The sequence below is a fragment of the Apteryx rowi genome, unplaced genomic scaffold (genome assembly GCF_003343035.1).
Source record: "Apteryx rowi isolate R43461 unplaced genomic scaffold, aptRow1 scaffold_351, whole genome shotgun sequence".
Classification (NCBI taxonomy): Eukaryota; Metazoa; Chordata; class Aves; order Apterygiformes; family Apterygidae; genus Apteryx; species Apteryx rowi.
The window spans coordinates 859687-882992 of NW_020449986.1; the positions used below are offsets into that span (position 1 = coordinate 859687).

A 23306-nucleotide genomic window follows, 5' to 3' on the forward strand; every position below is an offset into this window, starting at 1 on the left:
CTTTAGGCTGCAATGATTCTCTGAGTGAAAACTCACTTTCTGTATGAAGAATTAATAGACTTCCTATAAGCAGAAACCCTTCTATCCTTAAGAGTACCTTAATTTCACACAGTCAAAAACCAAATTAGAGACTTTCTGTGCAATGTTTTCTTTGGCTTTTGCACAGCGTTTTCCACAGACCTTATCACAAAACAGCTCGGAAATGATTAACTGCATATTTGTTAGTAACTGCATGCAGACAGATATGATGGCCCTCTCAACAAAATCAGGGCCAAGTGAACAACCTTGACGCTTTCTGATAAAATCTCCTTGTGCTGTATGCTGAAGGCTGATTGCAAGAGGTAACAAGTACTTCTCATAATAGTGTATAAAAATATAACTATTATTATTATTCAAATAATAATAGCTATTATTAAACAATTGATAATTATTAATTATGAAATATTTTTATCAGRTAATTATCTTAAATTAATCATGATCAATTAATAATTCTGTGCTAGATCACTCCAAATAATTAGTTTCATTAAACCAGTCCTTGAATTTGTCCTCTGTATATCCCCACCGGGACACTCTGTGGGCTAGTAGGATTCCACAGAAACAACCAGGCCTTGAAGGAGAAAATTAAGAATTGTCCTCTGGAGGGCTGTATTTCAGCTGGCCGCTTCTCCCAACCAGGGAGGAGGACAAATTCAGCCTGCTTTTTTTATTTGTATTTTTTAATTTTATGAGTGTGTGCTCTTTGCTGGGGCCGTGAAGTTCTGCATATCATTTCTGTTGTGCGATGCTGCTGGTGTGGGAGGTACGAGCACACTCTAGCGTTGAAGCTTGCTAGCACTTGAGGCGGCGGTGGCAGTGGCCGCAGCGGCAGCAGCGGCAGCAGCGGCAGCAGCGGGGCAGGCGGGCCAGGCCCACTGCGCCTCTCCGCGATGACAGGTCAGGCTGTTTTGTCAAGCAGAACATCTGGAATATCAGAAACATTGCTTATTTTCTCATGTGAGCTACCCCGATGCATCAGAATGCCAAGCATTGCTTGTATGTATGTTTATACGCTCTGCGCATCATTATCATTGACATTAAAGATGCAGAAAACAAAATGAAGAACCCAGGCAAGCAGGTAAACATCCTCTGGAACCAGTTACAGGTCACAGAAAATAAGATCACACTAATCCCTTTTCTCTCCTACTCCAGCAGCAGGCAGCATAGGGGGAGCCCCGCTCAGACCCTCCCCAGGCCTCCTCCTACTTCCCCTGCAACAGCGCCTGGCCTGGACGAACAATTCACAATAACTGTCGGTAGCAGGTATTTAGAAAAATCATCTGAAAGAGAAGAGAGGTTTATTTACTACGGGCAGTAATGAAGGTTTTAAATGCCTTATTTTTTATCCTGCATGCCTCCTAAACTAATTAGCCCTCTGAGGTCCAAGTTTTAGGATAAACAGGGCTTGCTCCCACTCCTTAGGCAGTACAAGTTCACACATTGTGGGTCTGTTGGCATTCCAATAAAGTTACCTTCTGTAATTGCACCTCTTTTTCCAGCTGACTAATTATGTCCCAATAAGCTTTTGTGTAAAGTGTTGAAAGGAAAACTTACTTTCCTCCTGACCTCTTCAACATGCATAGACAATGAGTCGCGTCCATTTTGTGTAGGTTTGGTCTGGTGAATGGGATTTTGAGTTCAATGCTCTGGGTCTAACCCAAACCTACTACAAAAAAGTTCTCATTACTCATTATTTCAGAGCCATTTCCRTAAAATGGATTTGAACATACAAACGGGCAAGAGGGCTGCTGTGCATCGTTCTCCCGATCCTCTCTACCACAGCTGGCCCCTCGGCTGCGGAGTAGAGCAGAGCCTGGAGCGCAGCTATGCACGTTAATGAGAGTCAAAGCAGCAGTAGGCATATGATGGATGTTTATGTTAGTCTCAGAGGGTACCATATAGTTCCTTTGTAAACAAACACTCATGAAGATTTTTAACAACTTGTTTGAATAACACCTTTAAATAGTAGTAGTAATAGACTGGTTGTTCTTTGTAATCACACAGAGCCAGAGAATCAACATGAGATTTGCTTTCATTACCCTGTCCCTTYGCAGCATTCTTTCCCCTGGCCTTCTCCATGAGAAAAGAGGTTTTTTGGAGACAGGATTTCTCACATCACCTTTCCAAGCCAAACAACTTTTAACAAGTGTTGTTTACAGAATTTCAGACCTTTACAACCAGTCTCTTAACTAACCTAGCTGGAAATGCTCAGTAAGTCTCGGAGAAGCTCGAACCTGGCAGAGAACCCAGAGGCCTTCAGATATCAGTACCACTGTGTCGGGCATGGGTCAGTTGGTCAAAAATTATTCCCTCTCCTTGTGCCAGGCTCCTTCTTGGGAAAGCCTGTAGACAGCCCAGTTTTGTGCTTGCCACCCTAATGATGACACACCAACTTCTTCAATTTCTCAGTCTCTGTCAAGAGTTATATCCAGTAACTACCTGTGCACAAGTAGTGCTCTCAAGGTGCTGGTTTGAGAATCCAGCACAAATATCTGTGTCTTTTCTCTCACATACACATACCATTAATATCTTCCTTCAGTGTGAAAATAAAATAAAATTCTTTACTGTAAGCTTTGAGTTTTGCTCTTACAGATTCTATTTCCCTATTTTATTGTTAATGCTAATATCAGTGGTTTTGGCCTTATGAACACCTCTAAAAAGGGAATATTTTAATCAGCCAAGCCTTACTCAGATACCCTTCCATTTTCTTAGCCTCCATTTGATGTATAAATCCAAGATTTACACAGGTTTAGACTCTAGCCATCTAGTTAGTCTAACTCATATAGTCACGAGACTGACTCCCTACAGCTTAAAAATCCAGCATTCTTTTGAGACCTGTGGCAATGTATTGCCTACTTTTCAGCCATCTAAATCCTACTCTCATTATCTGCAGAGAAATTAATCTGAGTCAAACTGGACTGTGACAAATTTACTCAGGTAGGTCAGCAACAGCTCCTGAACTCCCAGTATAAAAGCCCTGACTCCTCCTGTGCTATAGGGCTATTGAGCAGTGTGAGTAAAGGCAGATTGGTTTCTTTACAGGAGCCATTTAGTTTAAGATATCTCGGGTGTTGGGATATCACAGCCAGGGCTGAGCTTGGAAGTGGTGGCAGAGCTTAGAAAGGAGCTCAGGTCTTGTGGGGGTCAGAGACRGAGTCTGGCCCCAGGTGGTGGAACACCTGCAACAGTATCAGATGGCGAGTACCTGCCTGCAGTTGCTTGGAGGAACCATGACTGTGCATCCAGAATGATGCCAAAAGGTCACAATGCACAAGAAGTTTGTCCTCCTTGGATTTACTGACCAAGCTTGTACTGAGTGGTACCCACTTCATTGGCACTTCACCTAGAGCATGTAACTGGCATCACCACCTTGAGCTCTGAGACAGAAGARCCTCAGGCACTCCTGCAACTAGCTCCTAGGGCTGGAATTGGGGCAGCCTGATTCTGGGGAAACCTGTGAGTGCTGTCAGGGAATGTCCAGCCCAGAAAGCAGTTAATCCAGCCCCCATGGACTGGAAAGCCCAGAAACAGGCCATGCAAGCTGTCGCATGAGATTTTTGGTGGCTGCCTACACTGCCTGTTGGGAGGGAAGACATCTGGGTAGATGTTCATTTTGCAAAGAAAGGGCAGAGAGGTGGCTCTGCCCTTGTGCTGTCCTGCAGCACCAGGATGTGGCTCCTCAGAGTTATCTCTCCCCTGGGCTGACAGTCCTGCTGCACCCTTCCAATTACTGAAGTAAGGCAAAGAGGGCTTGTGGGAGAACAAGAGACAATTTTCATCAGAAGAAACTGGCTCTTCCCTGGGAGTCACCTGTCCTGCTCCCAGGGATGACAGTGGCAGTACTGGAGGAAGAGGCAGTGTATTTCTTAGGGACTGAAGTAATGTTTCTTTCTTCTGTAATGAGATGCTACTCCTTACCATAACTGTAAGTGATTTGGGGCAATGGATATCACTGTGTAAACCCCTCATGACTGTAACATGCAGGCAGTACTTAATGCGACCAGGGATGTTGCAGAAGGGGATTTCTGGTAGACTCCCAAGGCCAGTGCCTTCCCCGAGGCAGCTGGAAAATCAGAAATGAGAGCGTAGGTGTTAGGCACAGAATGGGGCTGCTGCTGCACAGCGTTTGGTGCTGCCTTGTTCCCCTCCTTCCTCCCCGCTCTTCCTCCCTGGGCTGCCCTGCCCCCAAGAGCTTCTCCTCCAGCCTCTCTGTGCTTATGGCAGCACCATGGCCTGGTACCTGCAATGAGGCAGTGCAGCAGCTGCACCAAGTGGCTTGACTGGTCCAGAGATGAGCACCTTTGCCCTAAGGACAGATAGCTCTTCATTAGTGCAGAATCAGTAGTTTTTACAAGCTCTTATCAAGTGCTGCRGTACCTTGCCATGTTTTTCTGCTGGCTAGCTGGGTGGTTTGTTGAAATGTGTACAGCTCTGTGATTTTTGTGGACTCTGATGGTAAGCTCCACATGACTTATTCTTTTAGGTTTTTGCACTTGCAGTACTTTGGATTCATCATGTCTTAGATGCCAAAAGTATCCATCTTCCATAAACTTCATTTTGGCCTGGCTGACTTGCTTTGTTTGGCAAATTATCATTGCTTTGCAAAGGATTCATTCTAGATGTCCCAGGAATCTCTGCATTTTCTGTGTTCAGAGAGCTACATGTGTTGAATATAACTTTCATCAGTCAGGTTTTGAATCTATATGACTGTCACCAACTGTTTCCCCAAAGCTACAGTTGTCTCAGCTCTCAGGTGACAAGGCTATGGAGTCTGTAAGTCACTTCAACAGAAATGCTTAACAGAAATTTGGAATCAGCTAGTGGGTATCTCTATGAATTGCTGCCTTCCTCCTGAAGGTGTTTTTTGATCTTCCCAAGTTCATGTGCTTTGCCTTGTACACTTACCGAGGAGTGCCCTATCCAGCAAAAACTCCTCCTTCCTCCCTGTAAATAGCATATCAGTTCAAATCCTGTCCTCTGAGACCTGAGATCTGTAGCTAGTTTTGCTGACATGATCAAAATATGGTCTTTATTACCCCAAACGTTAGGTGAATTTCCTCTGCAGCCATGAGTATTTGGTGTCATAACACCATCCTCCAGACTGAATGAAACTATTTGGGCTACAATGTGGTATATGGGAGCAAGGGTGCTTTTTTTTTAGAAAGCTAGGACAGCTGTGTCCTAAACTCCAGGCTGACATCCATTTCTGTAAGATATCCCAAGAACAACTATTCCTCCCAGTCATTAAACAATTGATACAGAGTCATATTACATCCTGCCCTGTTCAAGCCAGCAGTATGATTAAGCAACCCACTTTCATCTGATTTGAGTTCATTTGGGCAAGGAAAGAAAATCTGAAGTATAACTGGTTCCATTGTTATGACTGATACACAAGATATACAGTAACATGTATGAAAAAAAACCCCACCCTTSCTCAGTCTGTCTAGCATAACCATGTGCTGCAAGAGTTTTATGGATTCTTTGGACCTCAGTAATTCAGTCTCCCAGTGCTCTCATCTCTAAAAACTGTAGTAGCAGTGTTAACTAATTACAAGAATGTGAAGCATTTCATAAAAACCTCAGGAAAGCCTATTCTTTCCTAGATGGCTTGCCTGGATTTCTACTGTCCTGAGACCATATTCCCTTAGACCATGTACACTGAGCAAAGCAACTCTTTGGCCAGTTAGATCAGATCAAAACAGAAGAGGGCCAGGTAACACCAAATGCAACTGCAGTCAGTATTTGTTCAAAGTCAAATGCATCCGTAAGTGATAATTAAACTTTGCCCTTCTCTAAACAATTTATTTTAAAGAGTGGACCCAAGTGTAYGTAATTTCTTTCTTCAGTGCGGAGAAGCTAGTTACAGTTTTCAACTTGTTACAGCACAGAGTATAAATGTTACAGAGAGTATGAGTAAAATTTAGTGATGCGCTGTGCCAACCTATGCAGCCATGCAGGTGTAAGATTTAAAAGCAAATTTATCATCCTCAAGCAACACACTTTCTACAATCAGGAAATTCAAAGCTTCAGTACAGATGTAGGATAGCAGAAGTAAGGCCTCCAGCATGGAGAGATAGGAAGAGGTGTGGAAAATTTATCTTTCAAGCCCCAGACATAGGCTGGTGCTGAAGTATTGTTTTACTGTGATGCTGAGAAACTGGAGCCTTATACCATCCAGACTGACTTCCAASCAGTCATGAGTGTGTTATGGATATGATAAAAGGGTGCTTCCACTGTCTTCTGATCAGCTTTGGGGTGACTCAAAGTTTTCCATCCTACTGTATTAGTTTTATTCAAACAGAGAAACTAAAAAGGACGAAACATGCAATAAAGGGCAACACAAATTTAACATGTTGTGGCTGTGGAGGTATAGGATAATTTGCAATGGCATCCTTTAAAATCTGTTGCCAGGCTTCCATAATTACTGCAAGTTTGTCCACGGTCTCCATGGCAGCCTTTCCTGAGGTTCTGGGCTGCTGTGGTGACTCACGGCTGTTCAGTGAGGGACTCTGACTCTTTTCTGAGGGAGTCTGAGTCACAGGATGCCAAACCTGGACTGGTTTCCTGTAATATAGAGGTTCCAGAACTACAGTAGACATACCACTCATGAAACACAAGCTACCTCAGAGTGGTACTCCAACACTTCCCAGACAGATGGACATTGCCACAGGGTCTATGAATGTAAGCAGGAGGTGTTGCTGCTGCCGCCGCTGGCAATGCTGGCACCCAAACAAAAATATTTGGGAACTTCTGCTTTAACGAGTGGCTGGGCTAATGCTAGCTCTGCCCCAGAACACTTCTGAAGGGTAAAAGTGGTAAAAGAGCTTAGTATAGCCCATGCTGTGAGCCACGGGGTGGTTTCCTAACCTCATTAGTGGAGCATTAGTGTGAGCACAGAGTATTACAGCAGCTCCCCTGTTATCCCATCATATGAGCACTCTCCTTCGCAGTGCTGTGACCCCCAAGCATTGACTCAGCTGTGGTGCTTTGGGCCTGGCCAAGATGCCTCTGCAAAAACAGGCTTGAGTTTTGCTGCAGGTCTTGGAAGAAGAGAGGTCAGAAATCAGATCCTTCTCTCCCGGCTGAGAGTCCTAACCACAGAGCTACAGATTTAGGCTTTCTTTTATATTCCTTTTTGCCTTCTGGCCCCACAAATCTCATTTTCCTGGAAATGTGGGTGCCCTCCCATGCAGCAGAGAGGTAGTGCCTCCCAACTTGCCAAGCCTAGTTTATAACCTTGCATTGAAAGGGATAATTTTGCCTTTCAAATCTCAGACTAAAGAAAGTCAGAATCTCAGGCCACCAACTCACTGGATGAGACAGGGCAGCCTCTGGCAGGTGTTATTACCAAATGGCAGTTTTCAGGACTGTTATGTATTGGGATGGACACAGTGTTTTTAGCATATATAGATGTGTTGAGAACACAACTGCCAGAAAGTCCTTTTTCAAATACAGGGGTTTAGATACTGCTTCATTTTCTTTTTAAAACATAATGGAACCTGATTTGGAGCAAACCCTTGAATTCAGATCTCTGACTATGTAGGCAAGTGCCCTAACTCTATAGTACATTCTTGGGGGAGTCTCTCTTGTTGAAATTATTCCTTTGCATATGAAACAAACAATACACTTAAAGCAGACTAAAGGCACCGATGCTAAACCATTTCAAAGCAGAGAGACTTTCTGGTCCTCCCACATTACAGAGAGGAAAGCTTTCATTTTTTAAGCTTTAAAAAGCTGTTTGTGGCAGTGTGGGATGAAAGGAATAACTAATACAAGTCTTATTTAGTGGCTGAACAAGCCAAAGAGAAATTTATTACACTGAGTTCGTTGGCAAAGATTTCATATAGGCCTGTCCTGAAACAACCTCTTCTGAAGAAAGAAGACTGACTGATATTAAAAACTCACATTTCTGAATATTGTATTGAGTTCTTTATTAAAGATCATTCATCTTGTCATGATATAGTTATTCCTGCCACACTGTAACTTACAGATCTATAAAAGGTTCAAGGGAGCTCCTAGATCAAAATTACATTAAGAATTCTAGAGGGAGCATGGCTGCAACCAGTTGCTGTTTAAGGAGGCACAAATTTAGCATCTGTTAGCAGAAATATATTTACATTCACAAAGTCAGAGCTAGTTAATTTGGCAAACTATACATACATAAGGAAAACAATTTTTTGCTTCTTTCTGGTTAGACATATCACCTGCAGAAACTGACTGGAAAAGCTACACTACAAGATATTACTTTCACACAACCTTTCCCCCCAGACAGATAAACTATTGGAGCATTTTTAAGGTTGCAAAATTACATCCACAAACAGAGGGAGGTGCTAGAATGTGACCCTAATTTGGCAGTAATTAAGTAATCACTCTGGTATTGTCCTTAATRACATTATCACAGATTATTCTTTTACAATATGCCTCATTCTTTGCACAAATAAACAGTGCTCAGTTAATGAGTATTTTATTCAGCATATTGTTAACTCCTGACTGTTAAATGTGTTTCTCAGCTCATAGCTATTGAACACCATGCATGAGTCCTCTGCAGATAGAAGAAATGTTTTCACTGGGGTGCGAGGGTCAGATTGCCAGGTGAGATTTAGGCAATGAAACCTCTTTGGGGATCTGTGTCTGAAGGCCTGGCTTGAGGAGCTCCTCATTCAGTAGCAGCATCAACTTAACTAGCCTCYGCTATCCCATCCACCCTCCCTCTGCTCACTGCTACCACTGCACACTCCTCCGTTATGCTGAGGCCATGCAATGAACCCAGGCAGAAAATAGATACTAGCCAAAAATACATTAGATCTTTTTTTTTTTCTCTCTCTCTGGGTTATTCCTCACCTGGCACTGTTCCTGTATTGGGTTTGCTGCATGGGTACAAAGACATCTGCACCAGCATAGCTGCAGTGGCAGCAGAGATGGGAATGGCCAGAGTGCTTCAAAACCTATTTACAACAGACATGCAACTCTCATTGTTATCTCCATTTTATCAGACAGGAGCATTGAGAAACTAAGGTTTAAAGACCAGAGTTCAGGGTCCTGCCTTCTATTTTAAGTCTTTATTTAAGTCATATTTGAGGGTCTATAGTCAGTCACTAGGTAACAGGGAGTTAGGCAGATGTTAGACTGCCTGAGCATAGACATACTAATGTAATTCATTTTGAGTCCCACAGTGGTCAAAAGACTAGGTCCACTCTGGAACAACCTTTTACCTCTGCAGAGGCTCCCAGTACAAAYTCCCTCAGCTTTCCTTTCCTTAGACTAAACACACACAGAGTTTTGTTTGTCTTTACTCATCGGTTGTGTTTTCCTAAATCTCTGATCACTCCTTTGCCTGCTGTGTTCTGAGTCACTGCAAACTCAGTGTACCCAAAGGGTTTGTCTGTATCCTTCAGGCATAAGGAGTGATGTACAAGTCATTCCAAAACGTTTTTCCATGACTATTTTTCTGATTTTTTAGTATCTCTACAATTCAAAATTTTAAATGGCACAATGGCAATAGTTTTCTGACCAAGCACTTGCCTGCCTTAAGCTATCCAGGGAAAGGTCTCCATTGGCTTTTGCCCCAAGATTGGTCTCTAGACCACYGTTGCTACTTATCTAGACAGCTCAGCACCTGTTTATACAGGCGTAGCACCAATTGCCACCTACAGCATCTCCTGGTGCCTTACTTGAGAATGCCTGGTGACACACAACATTGCTAGGCACATCCAGACCGATGGCCTGTGGACTGCCTCTCCACTGTCTTTTTTGCCTGTAAGAGGCCAGACCATACAACAGATAATGTTAAGAAGTTGTTACATTGAATAATGCTGACAGTTATGTCATGACACAGTGCTGCTACAACACCTTCCAGTTTCACCTACTAAGAATATTCAATAGAGCTCAGATACAAAATAATTTTTTATTTCAGCTGGTACTGTATCCAGGTAGATAAAGCTGTAGGTTTGCTACAGAACTATCAGTTTGATGGTGGCTCTAGCATGTTCCTTGGGGGTCTCTCAGGCTTCAAAAACACAGCCCAATATTACCCATCCTGGGGTAAGATCAGTCACTGGATGCCATTACTAGCACCAGCAAGCATATATTCAATTCTTCTGCTCCTCATATTTCCATCTGGCCTTTATACCTGCAATTGGGACAGACTTCTCTCCTAGAAATTTTAGGGAGCGTGCTAGGAAACTAGCATTTCTAAGATGCACTAGATGAAATGCTAATCCTACCTTTGAGTGAGATATGCCTTGTTGTCACCCAGTTACCTTAAAATCTTAGTTCACACAAATCAGGTTATGGGGAATGCCCCCCCCCACATTTATTAACAACACTAAAAATAGACAACACAATTACAAATGTTTCTAAAAAGCAAAGGTGAAAAGATAAAAGAGGCAAGACTATATACACCAAGATTAATGAGAACAGATCTCTTCCTTGTCAAGTTGACTTGTCATTTTCTGGCAAGGCTTCATCCCATACCCTCTGGAATGCTACCCTGTCTTGATGACCATGTTAGCCATCCTCTATTCTGAAATCTTCCGTAGGTCAAACCAGCAGTCGTCTGCTCCCTAAAACTTATCCTGTTCCATCTTTACATAAAAGCTGGGGTACCTATGCCTTTTAATTGAAATATTGCTTCGCTTCTCTGAAGATGTTAATGGTCTTTTTATTAGAGCTGGGATCATGTACTGAACACAAACAACAAACATTTTGCAAACCTCTCCTCCCACTTTACTGATTCATTGGTATATTAGTGTGAGTCTCTTGCATTAGATTTTTATTCTATATCAATCTGAAAAATCAAAAACAACCTTGATAAATGAGATGTATGTGTGCAGCTCCTCACAAGCTCTTGAGTGAAATCAGGCATGATGGTCAGGAACCATTTCAGTTTGAAAGGGTTCGAGATGACCAATTTCCTACTACTTTGTCCCAACCATGCTTTAACAGCAGTATTACTCACACTATTACATATGTTCCTGTTTCCCTCTCCCAAGCTCCATCTTCTATCAGAAGGTCAGACAATGTAGTTATTTCTCCACAGTCAGGCTTAGCAAACATTACCTTTACTGATCACTCTTATTTGTGACAAAAGGAAGCTGGTAGAGTAATTCACCACTTCTACTTTGGGGAGCAATTCATCATGGTTTCTGATCATCTTTCCTCCTAGTTTCCTCTCCCATTAGTGAATCTAACTTCACCATTCCAGTTAGAGGAAAAGTTATAACCAATTTACAGAAGAGGGATTAAACCAAACCAAAAAAAAAAAAAAAAGTGAAATAGAGCGCCATATATCAGCACTGGTACTTAACTAGCCAGCAGAACTTGGTACAGAAAGTGTCATGAACAGTATACATCTCCTAATGTTTTTATTAGTCAAAGCCAATGGCACAAAGCAGTTACACTGAATAATGCTGTCACAGTCATGTCATAATGTGAGGGCTACAAAACATTTAAATTTTGCACAGTGAAACTACTTCAGAAAAAAAAAAAAATCATGCTTGTAACAGAAGACCAAGAAAAATACTTTTGGTTAAAAAGAGAAAATGGTCCCAGGACCTCAGCTCACTCAAATTGACATTAATAGAAAAACTTCCGTTGACATCAGCGGGCTTTGAATCCAAACAAGATTCCCTGACTAAGCTCTAAGATAGATATACTGGCTTAGTGCTCAGACACAGGCTCTTCATTATCCTAACATACTTGTGCGTGATGTATTTTCTTTTTTTAAATGAGCAAAATATAAATGTGTAATTGACTATGCCAAACTCTAAACATAACAGAGCCAATCTTGGCTCATCAGCTTTAGAGAGAGTGGGTGAATTGCAAAGGTGATAGTATGTGTACTGGAAAAGAAGGGAGTTCCTACACACCTGAGTGCCTCTAGCAGCTGTTGTGTGGCCTGACAGCTTCCCAGAAAGCTCATTACATGCTTTTCTGGATTTGCATCTGGCAGTGTCTGCATTCAAGACRGGTAACTTATGTAAGCTGGAATTTGGATGATATAGTGCTAAAGGAACAGCTAAAAACACAGCTAGGATCATTTGCTGCCAATGGACAACTGAATAGCCTCTGGGCATTTACTGCAGTGATAAGGAGTAAAACCTTTGCCACTACAGAAGGTCATCCTATCATTCTAACTAAGGCAACAATCTTAATGCAAAAATATCTTTTCTTGACAAAAATGGGATATCAAAACTACAAATGACAAAATCATGCACCAAATCTAAAAAGGCATCTTTCCTTCAAGAAAGCAAAATCTCTTAATCAAATCTAAGTTTAATTTGAAGATAATTATTTCTGGGAGCTCAGAGATTTTCCTGAATTAATTTCTTATTATTTTCCAGATGATTTGATGCATCATATTCCTACTCATTCTGATGAYGCACATATAGGCAAAATGTCCATCAACTTCTCATTCAGTTCTGGAGCCACTAGAGGACAGCAAAATCCTAATACTTCCTAGCTAACAGAGCAGCTTGTTCAGCTAGAAGTCTATCCCATGCTCGGGAAGGTTCATGAATCAGTCTTACTGCTAACCTCAATATATTGCTGCATTATTTTAAGAAACCCAAAGCTTAAAATGTAATTCCTGTTTCACAGGAAACCAGATACATCAGTCACTGAGAATGTAATTATTTCCTAGAACTGTAAGATATTTGCCAATTACCTCTATTTTTAAAGCAGAATATTGATCATAACACATGATTTATAAACTTCTCCCTCTCCAGTGCATATAAAAGATATTCTCCTCAGTGTCTCAAACTATCATGTTCAAATGCCAGTAGCATTTAATAATGGACATGGTTCTACCACATTCAAGTGGGAATGACAGGAGCTGTCRTCCTGTATTGTACATAGTCCATCAGGAGTCCCTGAGATACAAATGAGATACCCACTCTTCTCCCTACTGGCATTTTGGTCAAGAGTTCTCAATAAATGTTCCAGCTTATTTAAAAAAAAAAGTTTGCATTAATTAAAACAGTCTATTTATAAATCAGTTTTGAAATAGACAACATCATTCCACAGGAAAAATCAGACTGTTTCAAAAGTTGGTAAATATGTTTTTAACTGTAAAATCTCAGATACTGGCTGTTTTCTATCTTGATAGAAGCTGAGTCCAGTAAGTAATTCTATATCTCTGACCCGGGCTGTATGAAACTTCATTCTCTCTTCAACCCACATGGACTCAGACTTGCCATCCTTTTGAGAAAGAAGAGAAAAAGAAAAGTTTTTTACAATTTTTTTTTTCCTGTGACATACATTTAATCAATCAGCAAAAGGTATTTTAATATTTTACAAAGACAGAAAAACAAAAGACAGACAGCTGTAACTGGTGGCAAACATCTWAAAAAACAAATAGTAGAGAGCATTAGATTCTAAATAGTTACAAGTTTGCCTAAATTGCTAGTACTTGCTGTTACTTTCTCAAGTACACAGAACTTGCAACTACACCAGCAGCAGCTGGTGACGGTGAGGAATGCCAGGTCAAGTGCAACATCTATCCACCATCTCTGGTAGTTATAAAACTACTGCTGAGAGCTGTACTTGACTTGGGCAGTGACTTGTGTAATTGTTCTCTGTAGCACAGGTGAGCACACTTTCCATGCTCTGTTCTGGTTTATATGGAGTGTAGCTATCTGTATTCCCATCACACAATGTGAAGTTATTTGAACTAGAAGTAACTGATATTCTTTGGGAATATTTGTCGTCTTCTTTTGAGTAGACATGTGGCCTACCACTACATTTCTTTGTGGATGACACATCTTCTCCTAGAAACCCTTCACCATTCTCAGCTGTAAAGACTGGATATTTGTGCTACAGAAATTCATGCATGTATCACACTGATTCTCTCAGCACACTCTGACTTGGTCCCTCTAGCTATATATGTTGCTTTTTGAACAGGGAACTTCTGTTTTCACATTTAAGCATATATACACATTTCAAAATAATTCTGCTTATAAAAATATTGTCTTCCCTCTCAAGAATGCTGACATGATAAAACACAGTTTAATCACTGATATCCAAGCAAAACAAGCTTGGGTCTGGCTTCAGTTGTATACGGGAACTGAACAGATTACGTACTGTGCAGCTTTCACTGTTGTCTTCTCTGTGAGGTACAATGAAAGGCAAGGTATCTAAAGACTCTTCACACTCCAAAGGAGTTTCAGAAGTATTTTTACAACTAGTCAGCACAATGAAGAAGTGAGTTGGAATTGGAATTTCTGAATTACCAGGGTGTCTGAAATGCAAAAGATCTTTCTGTAAATCTACTAAATCACACACAAAGAAAAAATGACACAGTAATCAGCTATACTCTAGCAGATGGATTTTAGTAATCTACCTGACCATTTGGTCTAAAGAAAACTTAGGCCTGGAAGGAAAATTTCAGCTGTAATCAAAGTTGATGCCAAGATTACAACTGAAGTTGAAGCCCAGATTACAATTTTGCAAATCAGGTTTGGCTTGTAGGCTGATCTGAAAAATCAGTTTCACAAGGTATGACAAGGAGAAACTGCGATTTCATAAAAATATGTAAGAATGTAGAGCAGACAGTTGAGCTGACAGTTCAGCCTGAGTCATCTGTCCGATAGGTTGAACCAATTTTGCTAACTAGAAGTAACTAGTGTATTTGTACTGACAACTTAGTAGTGAAACACTGCCAGCTACCCAGACTCAGGAAGTATCAACCGTGATACTAAGGATAAGCTCTTGCCTCTTCCACTTCTAGAGGCAATGTCATAAGATTTCAGGTTAACAGACATTACTCCTAATACAACTGCTTCTCTTACACTTTACTTTCAGGTTTTAGGATACCATATTTCTAGGGTGTTTTTTCTTGTTGTGTTTGTTGTTTATCTCTTAGCTTTACAGTTCTGTATCTGTTTAGGGCCATTTGACTGGCTCTCTCGCTACTGCTATAACCTGCCAAGAGCCCTGTCTTGGCAACACACTTTCTTTGATAACAAGGATCATAACTTTGTGATCACTAATGAAGGAAAGAAGCAAAGCATTAGAATGTGAAAGATTTGTACCTTTTCACCTTTTCCAAGGTATCATAGAGCCCATCATAGTCATAATCAAACACAGGACCACTGACTACATTGACACCATTTCTGGCTGCAGCATATTCAGGCAACAGGGTTTGATGGAAGTAGTTCCATAACACTGAAACACAATAATGGAAGTGGCACGCATTATCTCAGAGTAGAAGCTCTTAAAATAACTGCACAGAGAGTTTTCAGTAGAATACAGACAGACATGATAAGCTACGAAACTAAGTTATACAGGCGTTTATAGTTTTCAAAGGCTTCATCTAGCTGAGCAGCAGCATGCACTGCAGTATCTCTTGGTATTCTGGTCTCACAGTCACCCTAACCAGCGATCTGACTGAGGCACAGCGAGGCTCCCTTGTGATCTTGGGTTTCTTTCCATGGAAATGAAGACATGCAGAGGCTAGAGGAAAGAAGGTGAGAGAAAACCATGCCTGCCTGTATCTTGCCCCATTTTCAAGTTAGCATGGCCAGCAGGTACCCCCACTTCCACAAGCCAGGAAGTATTTCCAAGTCCCTCAGTTTAGATTTACCTGAAACCTCTCCTTACCTCTATGACATTGTTAATTAGGGTTAAGAGTGGACCACTGCTCCATTATGCAAAAGGAGATCTCTTCTGCCCAGAGGAAGTGCCATACTTATTCCTCTTTCTTTTCCCCAGGAATATGCTTGAACTCCCTCAGCCCACCATCACATGTTCACTCTCACCCCGGTAAGTCCAGGTCTCCCCTGCTTCCCTAATAGAGACATGATTATTTTCCTGTTTCCTTAGTGACTGAGACCACAGACTCCCTCTTGGAAACTCATCTGAGTTTTGGAGGCATTCCTAAACTGGAAATTATTTTAACGCACATTAATTATGTAACTGGTAACTGGGTTCTCTAGAAGACACTCCATATAAAACCCTGTGTAGGTAGGAAAATGTGAACAAAAAACATCATGGATATTAAATGAAGATGTTTATACTAGGCTTTTGTGTAATGAGCCAATTGATTAGGAATCATGAGCTCACAATGATGAGACGTTTTTCACAAGACTGATGATCCAACTTCAAGAAAATTTTCACTGATGTAAGGAGTCCATAGTGTGGGAAGGTCTTAATTTACAAAGGCAGCTGAATCAAGGATCCTTTGCATGATTTGGAAGTAAGCAAAATCAGCAGTTTCTTGCATTCAAACATGCATATTAATATGCATACAAATAAAATACCTTTAAATGCAGGATACATTGGCACAATGTTGCTGGTAAGTAAGGCGGCATAGTGAGGTTTCTTTGCATCTGTCAACAAATCTAAAAAATAAAAAAGCAATTATTGATTGGATTTGTTACTTTAAGAGCATGAAAATGCCAACTTCATGCAAGTTTGAAGATCAGTGTAACAATGTTAAGGTGGGGCTGACCTGACTTTTCTTTTCAAAGCTGATGTAGGACTAAGTGCTAACTTCAGTACATGCTGAATCAGGTCCTAGATAAAATAACCTTATCAGCAGCAACTGTAATTGCACTTGTCAGATATAAAATGGACACATTTCCATGAGATTTAAAAACATCAGAACAGGCTTTTGAATTTCATCCCCTTCCTTAATCTCTAAATCACTTCATGAGTGTCCGACCAAGGTGTTCTGCCTGCAGAATTTAGGTGCAAAAGTATGAGCTCTATCTGAACTTTGCAAATTATGTTTTTGAACTTGATGTGAATGTTTAAGTTATCCACTACTCAGTACTTTATGCAGTAAAGTCAATGTGAAATGCTCCCAAATCAGGTCAGCAACAGTTCACACACAATTTACTCCCAAATATTTCTAAATGCTTCTAAACAGCTAAACATTTTTCAAGATGTCTGAGAACCAGATCTACATTCTTCAGACCAAACACGGAATCATTTTACTGAAGACCACATGTGTTTTACAATAGTATATTTCAAATATGAAACAAACTTATCAAGGCTGTTTTTAAGTTAAGGAAGCATCATTAAATTTTACTTTGGATAGTTCCAACTAATGCCTGTCATATGAAGTGAATTTGCAATTTGTCAGACTTGTTTCAATGTATACACGTTCCTTCCAGTTTCTTCTATGAGATGTCACTTTTGAAATCTGACACATTAATAAGCTTTCATGAAGTATTAAAGGACCTTGGGCATCCTGCCAACTGCCTGCAGTGTTATTCTTTCTCATATGATAAAGTGAGCTGCCAAAGGAAGTGGACTATGTAGCTGATAATTCAGCAATCACTGCTTCATACTCCAATTAATTAGCAGGAAYACCTATAAAAGAATGCACCTACAACATTGCAAATTATGTAAGATATGTTGTATGTCAGATATGTTGTAGAAGGAAGGCAATGTATTTACTTGGAGGAGAAAGGAATCCATAGGTTAGCTGAGGATGACTGTTGTAAAATGAACATGTCTGGTTATGATTAAGAGGAATACGAACATCCTTGTGTAAGCAGCTGGAGATATCTTCTGTAGCAGAAGCCCATTTGTCCTATTGAAAAGAAGAAAGTATCATTGGTAATATGTAGAGCTGACTCACAGTAATTCTCTAGTGTGGGGGACAACAAAACTCTAAATATTTAGCTGCAATTGCCTTTAATAGTATGAAGAGACTTAACTGTAAGGTGCAAGAGTTGTTTCCATATTTTGCCAGAGGAAAACAACCCGCACCCCATTTCATATATTTTATAAAGTGAACTGCAGAATTTACACTGAGCTGGGAAGAACTTCTTCCAGAAGGAAACCCAGATGTGCCAGTTAAAGACACCTGTGATCACAGTTAGGGAGGAGTTGTGGGGGCAAAGTAAATTTGCAGTACAGGATTTTATTTTTTATGGACTATTTCAAATCTGATCTGTTATAAATACACCCATTCATTCAGGACTGAGAATCAGAGGCAGCCAGATGTGTTGTTAGCCATCTCTCTCCACTGTGCAACTTGCTACAGAAACTGGTTGTTTCATGCCACTAACCTCACAAAATATCTAGGATCAAGCAAATCTTGCCATAGTATAGTCTGATTTACTTATAACAGTCATTATTTAAAATTTATGACCCCCAAGTAATCAAACCAAAAAGTATCCTCTACTGTTTTAATTTCTTTTAAACATGATATGGCATCTAAATTTTCTCTGAATGGGAAAAGCAACCTGAAAAACTTTCATTCACAAGATCAGTGTTCTATACGAACACGCACTTCATAGCATAGGTTGAGGATAGCAAAGACCAGATTTTTCTCCATCAGTTTCTCTTTTTTCATCAAGATAATTTTCTGATAGAACAATTGGATCAAGGCATGAATGTCGCTCTAGATAGCCCGGAGATTATCTTTTCCAAAGGGCCCTGCTGCACCATGAACACTGCTTTGAGACCATGAAACCTGCATTGAGACAAGACTAAGGATAGCACTGGCAGCATTTTGTAGCAGACCTACATGGCCAAGCAGGTTCATAGGGCCTCTGTATCAATGGTTATGGCTACAAGGAATTCCCAGGCTCCTCACTGTTCCTACTGGATCTGCTTGGTTCTGGAAGCAAGACTGCAGTTCACCCCAAGCAAGGGGAAGGAGTCAAAGCCAACCCTTATTAATACAAGGGAAAGGAAGAGAAGCTCATACAAGAATCCTCTTTATATCCCCTGTAGCTCTAAATAGTTCCCTGGGAGAGAATATCATGAGCAGCAGTAATAGGCATTTAGGAATAACTGACATTCCAACTTTTTCCCTTTCAAGGTTGCTTCTAACATTCCTTCAGACACTTACATCTCTGTTAACAGTGTATGCACTCCACAGAGACATTTTGTAATCCTTGCTGTATCCACTCACATAATGGTAATGGTAAAGGAGGCAGTAATTATGTCTCTTCTGCAGAACCCTGGGCCGTCCATAGGGCAAAGTACGTTTCTCTATATTCTTACCTGGAGCAGAAATAAGCGTGTGTTACAAGTTCAATAGATACTGGTTGTTAAGCACCTTCTTGTTCTGTACGCCTAAGTTTTGCCCAAATTTCCAATTGTCAAACAAAGAAGTCAAAGTAATGGAACAAAAAAGTTTCATTCTTGTATCAAAGGTATGATTCCTGTGACAAGGCAATACATTAAATGACATTTCAGTATAAAGTAAAATAATGATATCTATCACGTAAACTTACACCGTGGAACTGAACTTCCCATTTAAAATAAAATATTTTGCCATTTAAAGCAGCAGATGAATCTAAGTTGCAAAGTTGGTCTTAATTGACTTTGTGAATCGATTTAAATATTTAATGTGGAAGCTACTTTTACTTAATGGTTAGGTGGGACAGTAAGCAATTAATGTGATTTGAAATCTGCTGAAGGCCTATTTTAGTGGAAACCAAAAGTTGTATTTCAAAGTGACATTTAAAGGACTAAGAAATATAGAGATTTAAGCAAATAATACAGTAATATAATGGTTAGATTTTCAGATGTGCATGAGCTTGCTTTAGAATAATTGCCATAATCAAAAAAAMCTTCCTTCTTCCTCTCCCTCTGTCATAGACCAAATCTCTTAAAGTCTGCATATATCAAAAGAAATGTACAAATGTTTTATGTATGATATCACTCAACACAGTTGTGCAGATGCGCAGATAGATGCGCAGGGTTTCTGGCAGACCTGTGTCTAAGACACTGCCTGCTTACATTCATTGGCCAACTACTGCATCCAATGGAGGAGTGAAGACATTCCTTTAAAACTGTATCAGAAAGAAGCTATGTGGGATCAGAACAAGGGAAGTTGTTAGACAGAAGCTGAAGAGAAAAGCAGATTTAACAAGAGAATTACTTTAGGGTCAATACCATTTATCTTTAAAAAAAAAGTCATAAGAAACACATGTTCCTGCAATCATATGCTGCAGTCAAAAAATGTCAGCAGAAAATTTCAGCCTTTTTTTCCCCCAAGGCAGATTTCAATTTCATCAAAACACTCAATATTTTAATTTTTGCCAACTGGAAACAAACAAAAAGTAATGTTTTCAACTTTCAAGTTCTCTGATGTAAAATAAAAACTCTGAGGAAAACTAGCACATCGTGAAAATATTTCAAAATAATAAAAATACTACTTTTCTGTTGAAAATGCCAAAGTTTTCAGCCAACTGTTATCTGACTGGAATTACAAAGAAGGGCACCAAGGCCTTCAAAGTATATTTTCCATTAAATAAATCACTGCCATCCACAAATTACGTAGTTCTACAATTTCAAGGCAATTGGGTCCAATTCTTTCCTCTTTTAAAATAATGAATACTGGAAATTATTTCACAGTGATTCCACACCACAAAAAACATCAAGATTATGACATTTATTTCTCTACTGATGAGGGAAAAGGCCAACACTTTACTTTTTTTAAAATGAAACTACAAATATAGTTAATATTTCATTGCTCTTATAAGGCTGTCAAGCTATGAAAATCAGTAAGAGAATATGCCTATAAAGGTTACTAAAACTAAATAATTTTAAGGAGTATTTAGGCTGGTTACTGGAATTCTTTCATCTGTGATAATGTCTTTCATATCTCCTTAGCAAATGCACAGTTCATGCAACTTAAAAGCAAACTACTACTATTAAGACCAGTGCTAAGCCAGCTCTCACTGATGATCCAAGCCAAATTCCTGTCTTCAAAAAATTTAGGATAAGAGCCTTGAGTTTATATTTCTTCAAAAGGGAACTAAAACGATTATGTGCCTAGCCTTGACGTATTTTTTCAAGGCTGTTTCTGGGAACACACTCAGGCTTCCTCCTATTTATTAGTAGACAGTCAAGATCAGTGAAATTACTTCCATGCTTAAGTGAAGGCACATGTTTCTGTATCTTGCTAACTGGATTTCATTTTGTTGTTCTCATGAGTGTTACAACATTGAAAGAATGATTTTATGATGGTTCTGGGACACATTTTAAAACAGTGTCTTGYTGTTCATGGGAAAGATTCAAGAAAACTCTAACCTGCTTTTTTGTGCCAGGACAAACTACACAAATCAACAGAAGCCTTAAATTAGGCCTGAATAAACAACAACTGCTGGATCCTGTCTGCAGCTGGCATATAACTCCATTTCTTAATAGTGAGCTACAGTTAGATGCAGCCAAATACAGAATTTATTTGCATAAGAAACAACAAGGTTTTATGAACAAACACATGGCAAGGTCTGTTTCAGCCTATCACTATTTCTGACAACCTAATCATCTTGATTTCATCTTTTGAGGTATTAGCACCAAGAGCTACGTTCCATTGTGACTTACAGTTTTCATGATTTATTTTCTGTCTTAGCTGCTTTGTGCTCAGAATAGTATATTTCGTTTGTGAGTCATGAGCAAATCTACAGTCTTACAAGCTGCAGCTCAACCATGCCACATGTATATTCACAGGAGTGAAATGCAGCTTAAGTAAAACAAGCAACAACTTCAGATCTTAACTGCTAGACCATGTAAAATACCCTTTATGCTTCACTGAAAGTATGCTGCCATCATGATGTCAGTAGTTACAGGGATTTCTCATCAGATACTCTGACATATACCACTTGATTCCCATGCCAGAATGCTCATTACTTACAGCTAGAAAATTCAAATGTATCAGGTAACACATGTGGCAAATATACATGCATAAAGATAAACATCTATTTTAGAACAAACAGTTCAGTAGGATTGTATTTGAACCACTAATATTAGAGCTACAGTGTTAGTGAATAGTTTAAAGAAACTTTTACCTCATGTACTTGAGATGTTGAGAAGTTTAGACATCAAACATCTTATATTTTTAAACATTCTTATATTTTTGTTATCATTTTCTTTTACTATCTAAAATTCTTACCTTCTGTTGCACTGAGATTTAAACGCTGATGAAAATCCCTTACTGGTAAGCCCTATAATTATGAAAGAAAAAAATCACTGAGATTCTACTCTCTTTTATAAAGCACATTACCAGCCATTATTATGCTTACAGTAAAGTAACAAATGTAACATGTTTGTCTTGCAAGTTATCCATATATGGAACTCTCACTGATGTCTACTGCAGATGAGCTGTGCAGAATTTGCAGAATCTTTTTGCCACAGACAAATCTACAGTCTTGAAAACCGCAGCCCAAACACACAACACATTCACAGAAGGGAAATTCCACATAATTYAGTGAAGGAAGCAAGAACTTAATGCTTTCCCCAGCAAAGTTTGCCTCTGGAGCATTTTCCAGGCTCTTCAGAGCTGGACATGACTTTACATGAGCAAATGGCAAAAATGAATACACAAATGCAACTAGCCCCCAGTAATCCATGCAAAGATCTGATTTTGATACCAATTAGTACTGGATCAGAACCATGGCAGCAAAGTTACAAGGTAAACAAACACTAGAGAATCCACAGTTTCATTGTTTGAATACAACACAGACCCCTGCCTCCACAACTTTAACCATTTCAGTACTTACAGCAGTCTTACAGGAGCAGCCAAGGCTCACTGAAAAGGTTCTTTGTCCCACAGCAGAGCATTCAGAAGGATGGCTTATTTCTTTGGGATTGTGGGGGGTATAAACAGGGTTCCTTAAAAGATGGTTTAGGCGTCCATGAGTGCCATTGTTTGGGGCTGGTTTCAAATCAAGCAAATCTATGAAAGAATTCAAAAGACATTAATGAGATGAAAAAGGCCACACTGCTGTATTACAATTTAAACTGTGATTACAATTATGGATGGTTACAGGTACGGGTGAGTCAATAATGCTGCATTGCTTGCTATTCATATCAGCCAAAAGAGAAAGCAATGTAACCCCTTTAACAGTAAGCACATATGTTCTTAGCTAGGGCTCAGGATGGTAATTAGTCTACTTGTAAGGAGGGAGAGAACAAGAACAAAAAATGCAAGAGGCTTACATCTAATGGGAAATGAACTTGCAGCATCCGAATTTGYAGTAGTGGATAGAAAGTGAATCTCGGGCACATGAAGCCGATGGCTAAGTAACAATTAAGCTGGGGGGGGGGGCGTTTTTTTTTTAACTATCTGGAAGTTAATGCATAAGCCTCAGTTAACAATTATCACTACAGAGTAAAGCCATAAGAGGCAGAACATAGGTTCTACTTGTCATTTAGGTCCAAAGCATTAAGCTTTAAAATTCACAAGTGGGATCTAACCATGAAAACATCTGTATCTCACAAATGCTAAATCTCTGACATGAAAGTTACTCAAGCAACTAAAGAGCTGCACTTTAGATGTTTTCACGACGCCGAATAGATCAAGC

General features: G+C 39.9%; 1 protein-coding gene across 1 annotated transcript in view; it reads right to left on the bottom strand.

Annotated features, from left to right (window-relative positions):
* Nucleotides 1-12934: 12934 nt before the first annotated feature.
* The window catches only part of ENPP1 (ectonucleotide pyrophosphatase/phosphodiesterase 1), a 58761-nt gene continuing 48389 nt past the window's right edge, over nucleotides 12935-23306 (bottom strand). Inside the window, exons 18-25 of the mRNA XM_026072824.1 lie at nucleotides 22503-22678; nucleotides 21896-21947; nucleotides 18842-18996; nucleotides 17437-17572; nucleotides 16293-16373; nucleotides 15066-15198; nucleotides 14116-14272; nucleotides 12935-13233 (exon numbers count right to left, since the gene is read on the bottom strand). Coding sequence (XP_025928609.1) covers nucleotides 13066-13233; nucleotides 14116-14272; nucleotides 15066-15198; nucleotides 16293-16373; nucleotides 17437-17572; nucleotides 18842-18996; nucleotides 21896-21947; nucleotides 22503-22678 — 1058 coding nt within the window. The 3' untranslated portion in view covers nucleotides 12935-13065. The remainder of the gene's footprint in view (nucleotides 13234-14115; nucleotides 14273-15065; nucleotides 15199-16292; nucleotides 16374-17436; nucleotides 17573-18841; nucleotides 18997-21895; nucleotides 21948-22502; nucleotides 22679-23306) is intronic.